At 40.4% G+C, this 17,119-nt stretch overlaps 1 protein-coding gene across 7 annotated transcripts in view; it reads left to right on the top strand.

Annotated features, from left to right (window-relative positions):
- slc8a3 (solute carrier family 8 member 3) overlaps nucleotides 1–16,675 on the top strand; it is a 97,998-nt gene extending 81,323 nt beyond the window's left edge. The window contains exons 3-7 of one of the 7 annotated variants that reach the window (XM_054613491.1): nucleotides 2,004–2,030; nucleotides 11,987–12,094; nucleotides 12,419–12,518; nucleotides 15,064–15,336; nucleotides 16,290–16,675. In XM_054613491.1, the coding sequence (XP_054469466.1) occupies nucleotides 2,004–2,030; nucleotides 11,987–12,094; nucleotides 12,419–12,518; nucleotides 15,064–15,336; nucleotides 16,290–16,666 (885 nt within the window). In that variant the 3' untranslated portion in view covers nucleotides 16,667–16,675. Of the gene's footprint in view, nucleotides 1–507; nucleotides 545–2,003; nucleotides 2,031–9,364; nucleotides 9,383–9,528; nucleotides 9,536–11,969; nucleotides 12,095–12,418; nucleotides 12,534–15,063; nucleotides 15,337–16,289 lie in introns of all 7 variants that reach the window. The other 6 variants (XM_054613490.1, XM_054613487.1, XM_054613489.1 and 3 more) reach the window with 6 other exon arrangements.
- The last annotated feature ends 444 nt before the right edge of the window (nucleotides 16,676–17,119 follow it).

The raw sequence follows: 17,119 nt of genomic DNA, 5'->3' as shown, positions 1-17,119 counted from the left end.
ATCAAGAAAATTAAGATGTTAATCTAGAATATTGCCTCATATTTTATTAACTGCTCACGTGTTTTGAATGAAAAATCTCAATATACAAGTAATTGAAGCATGTATTTCAGATTAGTTCTAGGTTTCTTTCCACCACTGCTAAAAGTGTTTCTGTGTGAATACTCTAAACATGTTAGTGAGTAGGCAGTGAACTTGTGAACTGTATAAATACGTGTCTTTATTTTGTTTGTGTGTTCTGATGACATTATCAGGGTTGGTAATCTGCTTCGTAATTGCCTGCTGCTGACACGGCAGTGAGGCTGATATGGCTGCAGAATAAACAGACTGTTAACAAGTAGAGGGAGCTCGCCTCCTCTTGATCCGCACAGCACAGCGTGACATCTGGACTGGACGAATCAGAGGGAGGAGGAGAGGGATGCATAAAAACAGAAATATGGAGGCAGAGAGAAGAGGGAAGAAACGCTTGTGAAGGACAGACAGAGATGTGGGAAAAGGAGACAAGGGAAGGTGGAGAGAAATTTGTACATTTTGTATATTTACCCCAGTTTCCTTTTTACTCTGTGTCAAAATGTAATCATTCCAACAACTGCTGCTGAAAATGTATCGTTTAATTACTCTGCTTTCTACAAGCCCTGGTCAAATTGCACCCTGCAAAACCAATCACATTGAAACCAAAGCGAATACGCAATAACTGCAACCACGTATGGGCATGCATCCACACGTGCATGCATTTACACAACACACAACCTTACAAACACTTGACCTCCATGCAAAATTTCAGCCAACTAAGGCGAAAACTGTGGCCGTCAGAAGGGTGGGGACATTTTTTTTGTGGACTGACAAACCGACAGAGCGATGTCACAGCTTAAACAACAAACAAATGTAATGCATTTCTATTGGTTAATCGTGTATCTGTATGTACCGATTTCCAGAAGATACTCCAGAGTAGAAATGTATCAATACAATTTGTTTTGTAAAACATGAACAAATACATACATTACAGACAATGAATGCCATTTCATTTTTTTTTTATCATCTAGTGTGACAGATTTTCCAGTGTAAAATATTGCCAAATTGCTGACATTTATGCTAGCTCTGGCAAACGTTACACTACCGGCTAACACCAGGGATGAAAAATGTGCAAATCTCGTCTCTGTTGAGAGATGACGGTTGCACATGCCCAGTACCTATCGGGCAGGATGTATGGATCGGATAGAGAGTGACATTTGTTTTTGTTGTTGTTTTTTTGTTGTTGTTGTTGTTGTTGTTGTTGTTGTTGATCTTGTGTAGCGTGAATGAGTTGATAAATTAGTCAACCACCAAGTCAACCAAAGTTCATGAACTTACTTAAATGTCAGTAATTTATTTGGTTATATCTCGTCTGAGCCAAAGCAGATGTATGTCCTTTGTAAAGTACACAGAAGACACATTTCAGCAAAGAGGTAATTATTTTGATGGTTGATTATTTGAGTAAATTGTACAGAAGTATGAATCCTTTTTATATATTTTTTTTACTGAATATCTGTGAGTTTTGGACTGTTAATTAAACAAAAACAGAAAAAGACATCACCTAGCCTATGTGGAAAAATGTGTCTTTTTTGTTTTCTTCTGAAATTTAATTGACCAAACAACTAATCGATTACTCCAGAAAATAATCAGCAGATTAATGAAAATAATTGTTAATTGCAGTATTAGCCTACAACCAGAACATTCATCTTAGATATCTTTGAAGTAATTCTTAAAGGACAATTTGAGGAAAATAAATAGATTTAAAACAGAAGTGAACAGTACATGAAACTTTCAGGTATTTTCTTATGCTGATAATTCTGTTTCTTTACAAAACACAATCTAAAAAAAAACAAAAAAACCTTTGAGTTCAAGGACAAAAAACACTCAATTTGGCCACTTAGTATTTTGTGGCATTTTATACCTGTTATTAATAGTTTGACGGCAGATAGATGACAGAGACAGAGAAATACATTGGGGATTGAAATCGGAAACAGCGGAAAAATAGAGGAATGAGTGGAGAAGTAGAACGATATGTGAGAGATAGTCGGGTACAGAGACAGGGAGAGATAAAGGTAATGAGACAGAGGCTGGGAGAGGATAAAGGGAGAGATTCAGAGTGAAACAAAAGGCCGGGGAGGGAAAACCACCAGAGAATCAAGGCAGAAATAGCGAGAGGAACAAGACTCTGGTTAATATGAGAACTGTCCCATGTGAAATGAAGCATATGGACCGATTAGGAGCGTCTCTCGTGAGTCCAGAGGCAGCCTGTCTGGGGTTTGTAGGCTTTCCTAAACCAGCCGTCATCAGAGATACAGATCCAACCAAATATAGGACCTAATGGTGAAATGTGTTCTTTTGGTCCTTCTTAAAGTAACAGCTTATGTTGGGAAATATGCGTCATTACTTTCTTACAGAGACTTTGATGAGAAGATCAATAACACTCTCACGTCATCACTGTAAATATGGAACTACAGGCAGCATCCAAAGACCGAAATTGGGGGAAACGGCCAGCTTGGCTTCTTCCAAAGGTAATAAAATGTATACATTTCACTATATTATGTCTTGTTTGTTTAATCCGGAAATAAAAAAGTTGTGCTTTCATGAGGGGTTATGTGGGAAAAATTGGGACAGTGCAGGGTGTTTCCTTGCTAGCTGTTTCCCAGTGTTTGTGCTAAGCTAAGCTAACTGACTGTAGCCTAATATATTACGGAGAGACATAAGAGTGGTACAAATCTTTTCATCAGACTCTCAGCAAGGCAGAAAGTTAGTATATTTCCCAAAACAACAAACTATTCCTTTAACAGAGAGGCCAAATTCGACTGAGAACAGCAGCAGAAAGGTCCTGAAAGAGAGGAGATTCACCATTTGGTCATATTAGAAAAGAAAGTACTTAAAAGATCTGTCAGTATGTTATGAAACATCAAAATGTAATATTTCAAGGCACAAGCTTTATCTAAGTTTGTTCTGGAAGACACAGTGACCTAATCCTGCTTTGTGCTGTAAAGCAAATCACCAGATTTCAGGCGACACTCAACTTGCACTCACTCACAATATCTACAAATAAAGTGTTGTGACTGGTAGTAGCTGCCAATTTTCTTGGCAATGATTGTATTTGTTTACAGTAATCACCCTAATATCTCTAGATGAATGCGTCGGAGATTTATTGATGTCAAAATGCTACACGTAGCGACTTTAATTAGCCCAGCAAGATTAAAAACATGACTTTTCATCCGTGAAAGGCGTCCATCAGGATGCTCGAGTGAAATCATCCAGCATTCAGTTAAATTATCAGTTCATTCAGTCTGGCAGCGCTGCCTCAGAAGATGAAGTATGGCGCGTACTTAGCATTTTGACTCCTTCCGATTCCATGCCGTCAGAAAACATGGATAGAGCATAACAAGATGATGGACGCGTTACACAGCCTGCATATTGAAAGATAATAAAGGCAGCTGAAGCATCCGTCTTTGTCATCTCGTTTCTCTCCGACAGTGCGTGTGTGTGTGTGTTAGTGTGTGTTTTGTGCGGGTTGAGTAGCGATGCAGATCGTTATTATTTAACACATCACCCTGAGCTGCAGGAAACACTCTGATTGGAAACAGTTCGTGTGCCAATATGTCTGTAGGTGGATGTACAGTCTGGGTATAAATATCTTCATAAAGGCATTTATGTGCGTGTGTGCACATTATGGAGAGTGATGACTCATCATCAGTACAGTAGATTATGTCTTTGTAATGAAGCTCCATGATTGGATAGTTATATAAAAACAGAGACATCAATCATCCCTCCATGTTTACATGTCTGTACCTCATCCCATCCAATCAGTAGTCCATGCATGAATCAGTTCTTCTGTTTCCTCGTTTACTATATTTACAAGTCCTTTAATCCCCCTGACCATCCATCGGTCCATCCCTTCATCTCTCTGTCCTCCTGCCAAACAACTCATTCATTCCTCTACTCCTCTATGGCAACACCTTTTCTGTCATATTCCTTCAACAGTCCGTCCTTGCTTTGGTTATGGCCATTGACTGTATGTAAGAAGTGGACGTAGTTACTGTGACGTCACCCGTTGGTCTGTGGACGGCCGTTTTGAGGCCTTGAGTTCTGCATTTAGGCCTTTGCCATCTTGGCTTTTTTCATAACCAGATTTGTTGTCTATTTTACCCTAAATGGGACCATATTTTACTAAATGACCATGATGCTGTATTGAAGAAGACTTGAAACTAGACATTGAGACCATAAACTCATGTTTACAATGTTTACTGAGGGAATAAATCAAGTGAGAAGAAGGGTCGCTTTGTCATAGACTTCCATACAATCTGACTTTTTTTGCAACCAGAGGAGTCGCCCCCTGAAGGCCATTAGAGAAAATGCAGGCTTAAGGAACTTCCAAATTGGCTTCACTTTTCCGACCTGGAGGCGCTTCCTCAGATAGTAGATCATGTTTCACATTCTACTGGCAACATGTAAGTGTCCTTCAACAAGGCGCTGAACAAAAATGTCTTAGAAATAAAGGTGCTAACTAGAACCATACAGGGTTCCTGAACCTTTCTCATAAAGGGTCCACCTGGGGTTCTACCTTGTACCAAACATATAGGGTTAAATATAGAACTATCTGTGAAAGTTTCCACCCAGAACCTTCTCTGGAGGTTCTATCCAGGAACCTTCCACTTTCTAAGGGTGCTTAAAAGAACCCACCCAGGGGGTTCTGAGAAATCATATAACATATATAACCAATAACATGGTTCTTTTTCACACCCATGCTTTCAACAATCCTTGAAGAACTCTTTCTTCTAAAAATATTTGTTTGGATCAAAAGAGTTCTTAATGGAAACCTCAGTCTTACAAAAAAAAGGGTTCTTCAGAAGCAAATGGTTCCCTGGGTCCTTTTGGAACCTTTATTCCTAAGAGTGTACCCTCCATGGTAGCTCTGCTGCCAAAGATGTGTGAATGTGTGACGTTCTTGTCCAGAGCACTATATCAAACTCCATTCCTCCATCACTTCTTTTCCTTCCTTACCTCATGACATCATTCCTCCATCCCCTTCCATTCATCCTCTCCTACCTCCACCAATATCTGCATCCTCCCACCTCTCAATCAATCCTCCATCCATGTTGCTATTCTTCTTTCCCTCCGTAAATCTATTTATCATCGCTCCACTCTCCATCCCTCCACCTCCAATTCAATCTTTAATATTCCTCCTATGTTCTTGCTTCCTCCATAACTTCTTCTGCTCTCTTGTTTCTGACAATCCCCCACCATCAGTCCATTCCTCTATCAATCCATAAATCTATAAACAAAGCCCCCTCCATTCCTCTTCTCCTCCCTCCATCAATCCCTCCATCAGCCCTTCACTCCATCGCTCCATAAATCCAGTCTTCAATTTACCCATTCATCTTTCCTGCATCCACCAGATTCTCCATTCTTCTGCACCTCTCACACCCACCTCTCCATCTTTCCATCCTTTCCTCCTTTTAAATGTCATTCATCAATCACTGCATCTCTGTCTTTCCTTTCATGCTACCATTCTTTCCATCCCTCTTTCTTTTCTTTTAATCCCCACAATCTCATCCTTTCATACTCCTTCCATATTCCTCCTCTCCTTCCTCCACCAGTCCCTCCATCCCCATATATTTCTATCCCTCTATCGCTCCATAAATCCATTAACTCATCTCCTCGTTCCTTCCTCTCCTGCATCCACCAGTTTCTCCCTTCCTCTTTACCTCTTTTCCTCCCATCACGAATACATGCAGCTCCAGGCGCATCAGCCCAGATCCACCCCCGGGCCTCGGCGAAACCAGAATAGCCCTGATAAGTCAAATGATGATTCTGTCTTAATGAGCTGTGCAAAGAGAGAGAGAGAGAGAAGGCGTACATTAGCGGCTGTATTGACGCCGTGACTCAGAGCCCGGCTGTGTGTGTGTGTGTGTGTGTGTGTGTGTGTGTGTGTGTGTGTGTGTGTGTGTGTGTGTGTGTGTGTGTGTGTGTGTGTGTGTGTGTGTGTGTGTGTGTGTGTGTGAGAGAAAAAAGTTAAAAAAAAAAGAAAGAAGGACTCACTCTTTTGTAACGAGACAGATCTGATTTGGCCGAGCGAGCGGGAGAACACACTGTATGATGACAATGGTTAAACACAGACACACCCCACCTTACCCCTCCACACACACACACACACACACACACACATATATATATACACCCCTCCAATTAAATCCCTTTGGTTAATCTTCCCTATCGCAATTGTACTGCTGGCACAATGACAACCTTCTGGGTTGTGAGCGTAATCATTATTATTAGTCTGCTTTTGAAACACCTCTGTTCGTTTGTTTCTTCATCAGCATTGTATGTGTTGTTTGTGTGTATGTGCAAGTCTTTACGTCCTTATCCTACCTTGCTCTCCTTGTTTTCAGTTTTTATTTGTCTATTTCTATATATGTACGCTGAGAGCGACGGAAAAAACGAAGTCAAATTCCCTGTATGTGTAAGCATACTTGGCAAATTAGGGGTGTGTGTTAGGCTGATTCTGATTCTGATATGTTTGCATCTGTTTGTGTCTGTGTGTGTGTGTGTGTGTGTGCTGTGTGCAAGTCTGTTAATCTTCTGTTGTGCTGAAATAACTAGTTGATTAATAATCGATTAGTGATTTGAATCAAGGTCAAGATTAAAGGTTGAGTTCACTTGTACTAGCTTATGTTTACATTCAGACTTAACAAACCTGTCAGATGCGTTTTCTTCCATGATAATATTGCAAAGACTAAGTTTTGGAGGCACACTGATTAATTTCTCTTTTATCTGCTCCTGTTTGTGCGTTTTGTATGTATTTATCTTAGTATGTGTGTGTGTCTGTGTGTGTGTGTGTGTGTGTGTGTGTGTGTGTGTGTGTGTGTGTGTGTGTGTTGTGTGTGTGTGCTCCCCTTCACCGGCCTCTACCAAGTGATACGCTGTTATCACTGACCGGGGTACGGCCGTTCAGACTCCCCACAGCTGGGCTTTACACCACGCTTGGCTCTGGCTCAGCACGCCTCGGCTAGTACTAATGATAATGAAGCAAGTCGCCCACAGCAATTAATGCACTTAGCTACTTATGATGATTAACTGTGGCCTGCATTGGATTTAGGAAGCTGATAAGCGTCCTCCGAACACAAACAGGTTAATTGGTATCGTTTGTCGGTCGAAAGAGGTTTCAGGAGTCGGACCATTCGGGGAAGCTTCGTTTTGTCCTTCAAGAGTGTGAACATTTGTCCTTATTTTATGAATATAAGGAGAAATTATGATGAAGATGTCAAAAGGATGAGTTGTCAACATTAATCTGTGGAGGCTAAAACACACAGGAAGGCTTTTTTCTCCTTCTTCATTGACTTATGATGTATCCTGTCATGTAATTATCTGCCTCTCTGGTTGGACTTTTTGACTTTTTTTTTATTCTTAATCATATCATTTAGTTACTGGTTTACACTTTGCCTAAGGCATCTGAGCGCAATGTGCTGTGTCACTGATCTGCATCTGCAGCATGCAGATAAACAATCAGACAGAGTCGTAATCAGAATGCTGAGAAAAGGGGGCGTGGTAGTCCTGAGCATCTGCATAGTTTGTTTTACGTTGTGTGGATGCTGGTGGTTGGTTGTGACTGGATGATTCCCTGATGGATTCTTTGACTGACTGAGCGAGTGAATAGAAGTCTGTTTCCTCCCTGAAGTGTGTCCTATAATCACAACTTCAGACTGCTCCATTGAAAAAGTTATTTGTGTAGCTCAATATCACATGCAATGTCTTAACAGGCTTCTAATCTCTAAGATCACACGAAAATATTCTTAAAAACTCTTAGGACATGAGAAAAACTGGGAAAAAACTCACAGGGGAAATTCTAAATGAGACCCCTCCCTCCTTGGATGGCTATAAGGAGCAAAAGAAGCCATCTTCATTTTGAAAATAAAGAAACCCTAAACTTAACTGTGGGACTATAAGAAAGAAGATCATTTTAAAAGGTCCAATAATAATGTAGTAAGTCTAATCCGAAATGGGATAACACAGAAAACAATTTGAGGATGGTTATATAAACCGCATCGCGGATCTCCCCAGCTAGAAGACAAGTCTTTCCTAAATAAAAGTATATCAAAAGTTATTATTTATAGGAAAAAAGACCCTTTTTAGTTGTATTTTTCTTTGCTGTTTATTTGTTTGTCGTATTGTTCTTTAAATATTTGAAAAATTGCTTTAAAATGTTTTTTTATTACAAAGTGTGATATATTAAGTCCAAGTGAAACAAGTCACGTGTGTCTGTGTGAGTCTGTGTAAATGTGTATAACTTTTCTTCCAACTGGAAATGAGACTAAATAAATAAAATAAAATATTGTCATCCTAAACACCACCATATTGACACTGTTAACACCGGCTCACTATATATATATCCTACCAACTTTTATAGTGCAATGTTTGTAAAGAAGATGTTTGTTTCATGCATAGCAGCAATCTGGAGGACATGCAGACAAATCTTACAATTGAATTAGATGCTAAAAATATTTCATATCATCACAGCAGCATTTTAAACTATAAATGTTTGTTGAATAATTCCAGTTAGATTATTTCATCTTCAAAATCTCTACCATCTTTTCAATTATTCATTGATGAATATTAAAATTACATTAAGTCTATTAAGCTTATTAATAATAATACATGTGTATATAATTAATTTACTTGAGTAAGATGATCCACTTAAATATTTTTAAATATTCATGAACTCTTTTGAAATTTAGGGTTAAATTTATTCAAACACAAGCATTATGTCTTTTTCATTTGTATATTATGATAAGAATGCAATGCATGGTAAATAAAATGTTTATATTATTATTGATAAAAGGCCAAGTTCTCTTTACACTACACTTTTTCATTCTGTGCTTGTTAAATTAGGGTTAATAAGGGTGTCATCTGACAGCAGCTGGGAGTAATAAAGTTTTGACTTAATGTTGTGCTCATAGCTGGAGATCATGACACACAAAATATCCATTTTTTGTTTCTATTCTTTCTGACAGTTTTTTCCTTAATAAACTGCGTTTATGCCTTTGTGGTCATAAAAGAAGTAAAACAAATACCACATTCCTTCCACTGAATAATCAGTGATATATATATATATATATATATATATATATATATATATATATATATATATATATATATATATATATATATATATTACACCTCAGGGTCAATACCCAGCCATTCTGTGAGGTCATTACATTTCTCTCCTCTTCTTGTCCTTATGCAAGTTTCTTCCATTTCCGCTGCTCATCCTCTTTCTGTTTTCTCCACGCCTTCCTCCCTCCTCCTCCTCCTCCTCCTCCCCCCTCTCTTCTCTCCTCCACAGCCCTGTTGTTAGCTGACGGTAAGCTGCCCATTCCCCCCTCAGCATCTCCACTAACCACCTTCTCTCTCCGTGTGTGTGTGTGTGTGTGTGTGTGTGTGTGTGCTGTGATTTAAACATCAGCCCTGAATACGAGGTTCTCTGTTGCATGACATGAAATCTCAGAGGATGACTGTTGAGATGGTTTTATTTTGCTGCCTTTTAAGATATTGAGTCATTATTTAGAGAGGTTTGTTATAAATAAACTGCATTCCAGCGCTGTTATCCTCCTCTACTGTCACCGTAACAAACAACACGCTCTTTGGCTGCTCTCTCCCGCACTTAATGATGGATTTTCACGCTAATCAGCGGATTTAATTAATCACAAATCCATAAATCATGTTCTCCAGTCGAGAGGAAGGTACAAACACCTGATAACCGTGGAGATAAGAAAAAATCTGCAGGTCCAAAATTAGAAATTTAATTACCTTTGTAATGGGATTGTGTTATTATTATTTTTTTCTCTTTCCTTGTCAAGGAAGTAGTGTCATGTAGACGGTGCAGCACGGAGCAGGGGAATGGCTGGATAATACATTTTTTAACATGAGCAAAATAAGTCCTGTCAGGACTGGAGGGTGCACACTGTCTTTGGTGTGTAATTGATTTAGCTTAAAAGTGTGTGTGCGCAGGAAGTAATGCACTGGTATATTATGCATGCCTCTGCGTGTGTGCGTGTGTGTGTGTGTGTGTGTGTGTGTGTGTGTGTGTGTGTGTGTGTGTGTGTGTGTGTGTGTGTGTGTGTGTGTGTGTGTGTGTGTGTGTGTGTGTGTGTGTGTGTGTGCTTGCTTGCCGACACGCCCTCCTATCAAGGGGACCGGGCTGTGATCTTTAATGGCAACGTTAATATTTAATGGTAAGCGTGTTGTCAGCAAAGAGCAGCGGGATGTAACTCGGGACTCGTATAAGAGATGACAAGGTCCTCTGCACCAGGTGGCTCAGTGGGGTTGTCACACACACACACACACACACACACACACACACACACACACACACACACACACACACACACACACAAACACACACACAAACACAAACACACACACACACATAGAGCAGGATGAGAGGGCCTTTGGATGCACAGTCGCTCCGTCTTGATAGAGTTTGACAGCACAGAATTGATGTTATGGCGCTCTTTGTAGTGTGCGGTGCTCTCAGGAGCTCTGTGAAGCATTGTGGGTTCTTTCTACAGCAGAGTCACCCAGGACACGTCTGATAGGCTGATAGAGACACTGATCAGGTTGTATTTATAAATGAAAGGCCTTAAAGAGTACTGACATTGAATGGAAGGCCGTGAAAGTACCTGATATGCTATTGTTGCTTCAGCTCCGTCCTACAATCAGCACTTCCCATCTTTAATGTGAAACCTGATGATTTGTGTTGATATAGCATTTAAAGAGTCATTTCACCCAAATCACAAGAAGTAGGGGCACAAATGTTAAATCCAGACCTTTGAAATTGTCCACTTACTATTTATTTTCCTGGAGCTTTTAACCACTCAGTTGTCATGGAGATGGATCTGTTGACATCCAAGCTCAACAGCTGCTCTGATTTTCTGGAAAATTCCTATCAGTGATCCATCCTCATGACAACCGAGCAAACTCCATTCGCTGATGGAGTTACAGTAGAAGGCTCTGGGGGAATAAAACAGTAAGCAGACATTGAGTTGGGATTAGTTTGTCTGCAAAAACATATTTTCTCACTCACTTACTCAGAGTTTAGTTGGTGGGATTAGGGAAGAGTCTTCCTAGCTACCTACATTTATAAAGAGGAGTGTCAGAAAAATGTCCTGGATGAGATTTAACTAGATGTACAAGTTGTTTTAAGTAACCACACAGAAATAAAAACTCTTAAATCAGCATACCTCTTGGATTAATGTGAAACTATTAGCTATTAGTCAATTGTGAGAAACATATAACAGCTTCTGTGTCCACTGAAAATGATGTCATCGGGATGGTTAAGTCACTCACTGCTGATTGGTTGGGGCATAACAGAACAAGTCCTAAAATAAGTCAGCTAAGATGAACACAATGTCAGGAGGATTAAGGACGGCTATCTCAAAACAAATGGGAAAATTTGCATTTTTTGGATTTCAGACCTTTTAGATTTAATTATTTCTTGACAAAGTCATATTTAATACTCTTTAATAAGTGCTCTTTATATTTTTAGGACCTTGAAAGTTAATGTAAACTCCATCACTTTTGGATAAAAGTAGAGATGGAAAAAAATAAACGGAATATTTGCTTTTGCATTGTTTTTGCCAGATAGTTCAGCCATGCAGGTTTGCCTTACCTTTACATAACAAAGCTGGACGGCCACTTTCAACTGATTGTGACAGACTTGACTGCATATAACACTCCATATTAAACAAATCTTGTCTCTCCGTAAAGCTTGAACATTATAAAGGCTGAATACATTCAATCTGATAGCAGCGAGGCAACCCTCTGATGTTTTGTTTGTATGCTGCGAAGCACAACGCAACACACTAATCAGCCGAGCATCCTCTTATTTTGATTGCTGTCTTTCCTGCTGCGATTCTTTTATTTTGCTCGCTCTTGCCCTTTGTTCTCAGATGTACCAGACAGGAAGATGTCATCAGACGAAGAGGAAGCCAGGCGGATCGCAGAAATGGGAAAACCGGTGCTGGGGGAACACTCCAAGCTGGAAGTCATTATTGAGGAATCATACGAGTTTAAGGTAGGAAAGGTTACTCGATATGCCTGATTGTTTCTGCTGGAACCAGGGTTTTCCATGCAGTCATACAGATAACAACATGCATATTTTCTAATTTTAGCAGTAGCTCTTTAGAGGCCTCCCAACCCACAGTGGTGCATTTCTAACCTCCCTCCCTATTTGTTTCTGGCGTGTGTTTTTTTTTTATCATGCATCAAACAGATGGTTTCTGCTGTCTGGGACTTGATGCCACTGCCATCATGTGGCGAAGCTCATGTATTCCTTTTGTTTAAGCTGCCTCTGAGCATAAATAACGGATGGATTTTATTCTTGTATTGTTTCACGCAGAGCACAGTGGACAAGCTGATCAAGAAGACCAACCTGGCTCTGGTGGTGGGAACCAACTCCTGGAGAGAACAGTTCATGGAGGCCATTACAGTCAGTGCAGGTACTGTAAACACACGTGTGTCTTCTTCTCTGGCTCTTTAGGGCTGTACATAAATACACTGGACATCATGGTCTCTCACTGTTTATTCTTTTCATGTCTAACAACTGTATACCAGTCAAATGATTGTCTAATAGTGACACCTGGTTGGATAGTTTTATGGTACATGGTCAGACTGTAAAGTTTTTTTCATATTTTCAAATTATTTCTTTAGTGTTGTGAATATTGAGACCTGTCAACATGATGACTGGCCACTCTTACTGTGTGAAAAATGTGAAAATGATTCGTTTAAATTCTAAATGTTTTTGTAAACAGCATTTATTTATCATTGAATTTAGCATTTCACTTTTCCTGATATTGGTGCTTTTAAGAGCTGCTAATTTTGACAAATTTAACAAGAGTTTATTATCCCACAGTCTAAAAGCTCATTTGGAAACTCTTTAAAGGGAATGTGTTTTTAAGCTCACCCTTTCAGAGTTTGTGCACATACATTTTGGTATCTGGAGTACCTACTAACAGTAGTAGTAGTAGTGTCACAAGTAGGCTCATTAGAATATATATCGCCCACAGCTTGAGAACTACCTTTGCAAAGGTGCACCACATTTTTCTAGTAAACCAATCTGACAGGAGGGGGGCTTAAAGAGACAGGCGCTAAAACAGAGCATTTCAGACATAGGGTGAATACAGGTATATTCAGAAAGACACAATGGGAAAAATACTGTGTTTTTTAATCATTATAGCATGTAAACATATTCTAGTAGTTACCCAAAATACAATTATGAACATGAAAATTGGCATAATATGTCCCCTTTAAAGGAATATTTTTTTCTTTTTTGGAAATGTGCTTATTCACAGTCTTTCTTTAGGCTAAGCTAAACTAACTTTCTACTTGCGGTAGCTTCATCTTTAACAGAGAGATGTGAGTGGTATCTATCTTCTCATCTAACTCTCAGAATATTGAAAATTGCAACCGACTTCAGCCCAAAAATGATTGGTGTCAGTGGGAGCCTTCAAGAACTCATTTAACTGGAATCCACCCAGAAAGCAAATCTCTTGAAGCTCTGGAATAATCTCACGTGCGTTAAGGGAAAACTCATCCATCATGTTGGGCGTCAGCGACATCAGATCAGCCTGCAGTGCAGCCAAAGCCACCGCTGTAGTGAGCGCCGTGATGGCCTCGCCTCGTCACTTTGGAGCTGAAATATTTAATCCAGCGGTGCTCTTTATTATTTCATGATCCACCCATGGCTGAAAAATGCATGCGGCTCACATGGCCTGACACTTTGAATCAGCACAGTGTCCCTCCTGTCCGGCTGAGTGTCCTGTGAGCCGCTGGGACACAGAGGACACCATACTCCTCCACCTGAGGAGGGTGACCATTCACATTTACATATTTAGCTGTTGCAAGATGACACTTTTATGAATCGGAGTGCACAGGGAGCGCGGTTCATTTTTTTTATAGAACAAACTATAAAGTCTCCTTTTAACCTCAGCCAGAAAGCCAGATTAAAGTACGTCCCAAATCCATGCTACATGCTAATTCTATACGATAAACCATTATCAAAGACACTGTTTTAGCGTTTAGTGTATAAAAAGAAACATACTATTTTAAACTAACAGGAAATTATAGTTTACAATATGTGCAAAGTAATCAAACTGCAACTTTGTCACGGACCATCAGTGCCAATTAAACTTCAAAATGTTTCCCAAAGATTTAATACTTCTTTCACGGTGCTTAATCACACACTTTTTTCCCAGCTGTTAGCAGCTCCTCCATTTTCCTTGTGCAGTGCATTGTGGGGCTATTGTGTCCATCGACAGCGCTCTCTTATTAACCTTATTTATAATAGAATGCTGTCGGCTTTGCGTATACTTCATTGTGTCACTTCTTCAGTGTGAACACACTAAAAAAATCAAATCTGAACAATGTATCTTGGAATTTGCATGACTTCTTTTTTTACCCACAAAGTAAAGAGAGAAGTTTTGTAAATGAGGTTATGGACTGTGCGTTATTCAATTAGCTTGAAATATTATATTGTGAACTGAGGTCTGTAAACTACTAACTAAAGCAAAAGTAACTTTGTAATATATACACATCAGTGACCTCAGGCTGAAGTGACGTGATGTCTCGCACTGAAAAATAAGTCAATGTACCATTTTAAGAGATTGTTGTTCTCTCCCTCCCCCTCTCTGTCACCCCTTATCTCCTCTATCGATCCTTAATCTCCCCAACGTTTCCCAACTCTGGCTCTTTATCCTCCCCCGCTTTATGCTTCATCATCTGTCTTTCTTTTTTCTTTCCCTGTCATATTCTTTTTTTGCTTTTTCATCTTCTATCTTGTTTCTTTTATCTCCCTCTTCTCTTTAATATTTACTTACCCTCCTTCACCCCTTCTCTCTTTATCTTTGTCCAAATATTCTGCTACGTCTTCGTCCTCTCTGCTGATCTACTCTCTCCTGTCCTCCCATTATGCTTCAATCCATCCCACCTTTCACCCCCTCGACTCCCCCGCCGTCTCCCCCTTTGCTCGACCCAACTTCTCCCAAGCAGATGAGGATGAGGAGGACACAGGGGAGGAGAGGCTGCCGTCCTGTTTCGACTACGTCATGCACTTCCTCACCGTCTTCTGGAAGGTCCTGTTCGCTTGCGTCCCTCCCACGGACTACCTGAACGGATGGGCCTGCTTCTTCGTCTCCATCGCCATCATCGGCCTGCTCACGGCCGTCATCGGCGACCTGGCGTCTCACTTCGGCTGCACCATTGGCCTCAAGGACTCAGTCACTGCTGTGGTGTTTGTGGCGCTCGGTACATCTGTCCCAGGTGAGAAGAAATGACACCGTCTTTGTCAATACAGTCATGTAACGTGAAAATCTGTCCTCTGAAGTTTTGCATATGTTTTTTTTTTTTTATGTAAGTTCATGGAGTATACGTTTCTTTCATAGTTTGAGGAAACTCTGTGGCTTTATTAGCTTTTTTAGACTCTTTCAAACATGCTTAGTCATCAAGATGGCTGATATTCTTATTTCCTCCAAACTGACATTTTCACCCCGACAGGAACAATATGGCACCAAAAACTTTGACTCTGTCAGCATATTTGTTATTAAAGGTCCTGTGTGCAGCATTAATAAATCATCACCACTGCATTCATTTAGAGAGAAAAAAAGGATATATAAATATAAACATTATAAACAAACAAGACAAATACAGAGAAGATTGCCAACCTCAACTGGCCTCAATTTATATTTTGAGTGACAGGTGGATTTGGCAGGAAATTGAACATTTGCTTCCAGCATGTTTATCTTCTTCGTGAAACTGAAAGATCTCGAGGGAATGGGGTGAAGGGTAACAGGAATGTAGTCTTCATTTCTTTAAACACTGACAAAAATAACTTTATAGCAATAACAATAATAATCATCTTGATGGTCTGGAATTCAACAATGATTTCGACAAAAGTAAAGTGATGTTTAAGAGCTTTGAAATCTTATTATTTGAATCAGCTGTGATGGATGTATACGTTTCAGATATATAAAGTTTCATCAGTATTATATGATATTATTATACTGTTATTTAATTTGGGACATTTCTGTTTTTTTTGTTTTGTTTATACTTTTTGTTTCAAAGTAGGCAGGACTCTGTCTTTTCTGTGCACCAATCACATTTCTGCACATTTGAATCGAATGTAATGACTCCTCTCTCTCTCTCTCTCTCTCTCTCTCTCTCTCTCTCTCTCTCTCTCTCTCTCTCTCTCTCTCTCTCTCTGTCTCTGTGTGCAGACACCTTTGCCAGTAAGGTGTCAGCGGTCCAGGACACCTACGCAGACGCCTCCATCGGGAACGTGACGGGCAGCAACGCCGTCAACGTCTTCCTGGGAATCGGCCTGGCGTGGTCGGTGGCTGCCATCTACTGGCACATGAAAGGGAAGCCGTTTGTGGTGGAAGCCGGCTCGCTGGCCTTCTCCGTCACCCTCTTCACCATCTTCGCCTTCCTGGCCATCTCGGTGCTGCTCTACCGGCGCCGGGCCCACATCGGAGGAGAACTGGGCGGGCCCCGGGGACACAGACTGGCCACCTCGGCCTTCCTTTTCGGCCTCTGGTTCCTCTACATCCTCTTCTCCAGTCTGGAGGCCTACTGTCATATAGAGGGCTTCTAAACGGGAAAAAGACACACAGACGACAGGGGTTCAAAGTACAACTTCAGAGGTTAAAAGAGTGAATTCTCACTGTGGAATTTTGGTTAAGTCTTGAATAGTATGAAAGGAAAGGAGAGGTAGACCCAGGGTTCTCCCAGACGCCTCCCTCCCTCCCTCTCTCTCTCTCCCTCAACCCCTTCTGTAAGGATGCTTGGAGGTGAGTATCCTGCCCTCTAGTGCCGACAGCTAAAGGAGAGCCGTCCTGAGCCTGTGCGAGTGTGCTTACAGTTGGGATTGGGGTTACCACCGAGTCCAGAAGATGCCGACGCCGGCGTGGTCCTGCATTCCACTGGAAGAGACTGCAGTCTTATAGCCGGAGAGAGCTGAGTTAATCAGAGGTCTATATATTTTTTCTCAACATCTGACGAGAACGACTTTTTTTAAAAAGTATTTTGGGGATAAAAACGCTAAGAA

The sequence above is a fragment of the Anoplopoma fimbria genome, chromosome 15 (assembly GCF_027596085.1).
Source record: "Anoplopoma fimbria isolate UVic2021 breed Golden Eagle Sablefish chromosome 15, Afim_UVic_2022, whole genome shotgun sequence".
Taxonomy (NCBI): Eukaryota; Metazoa; Chordata; class Actinopteri; order Perciformes; family Anoplopomatidae; genus Anoplopoma; species Anoplopoma fimbria.
This window is presented reverse-complemented; position numbering and strand designations above follow the sequence as displayed.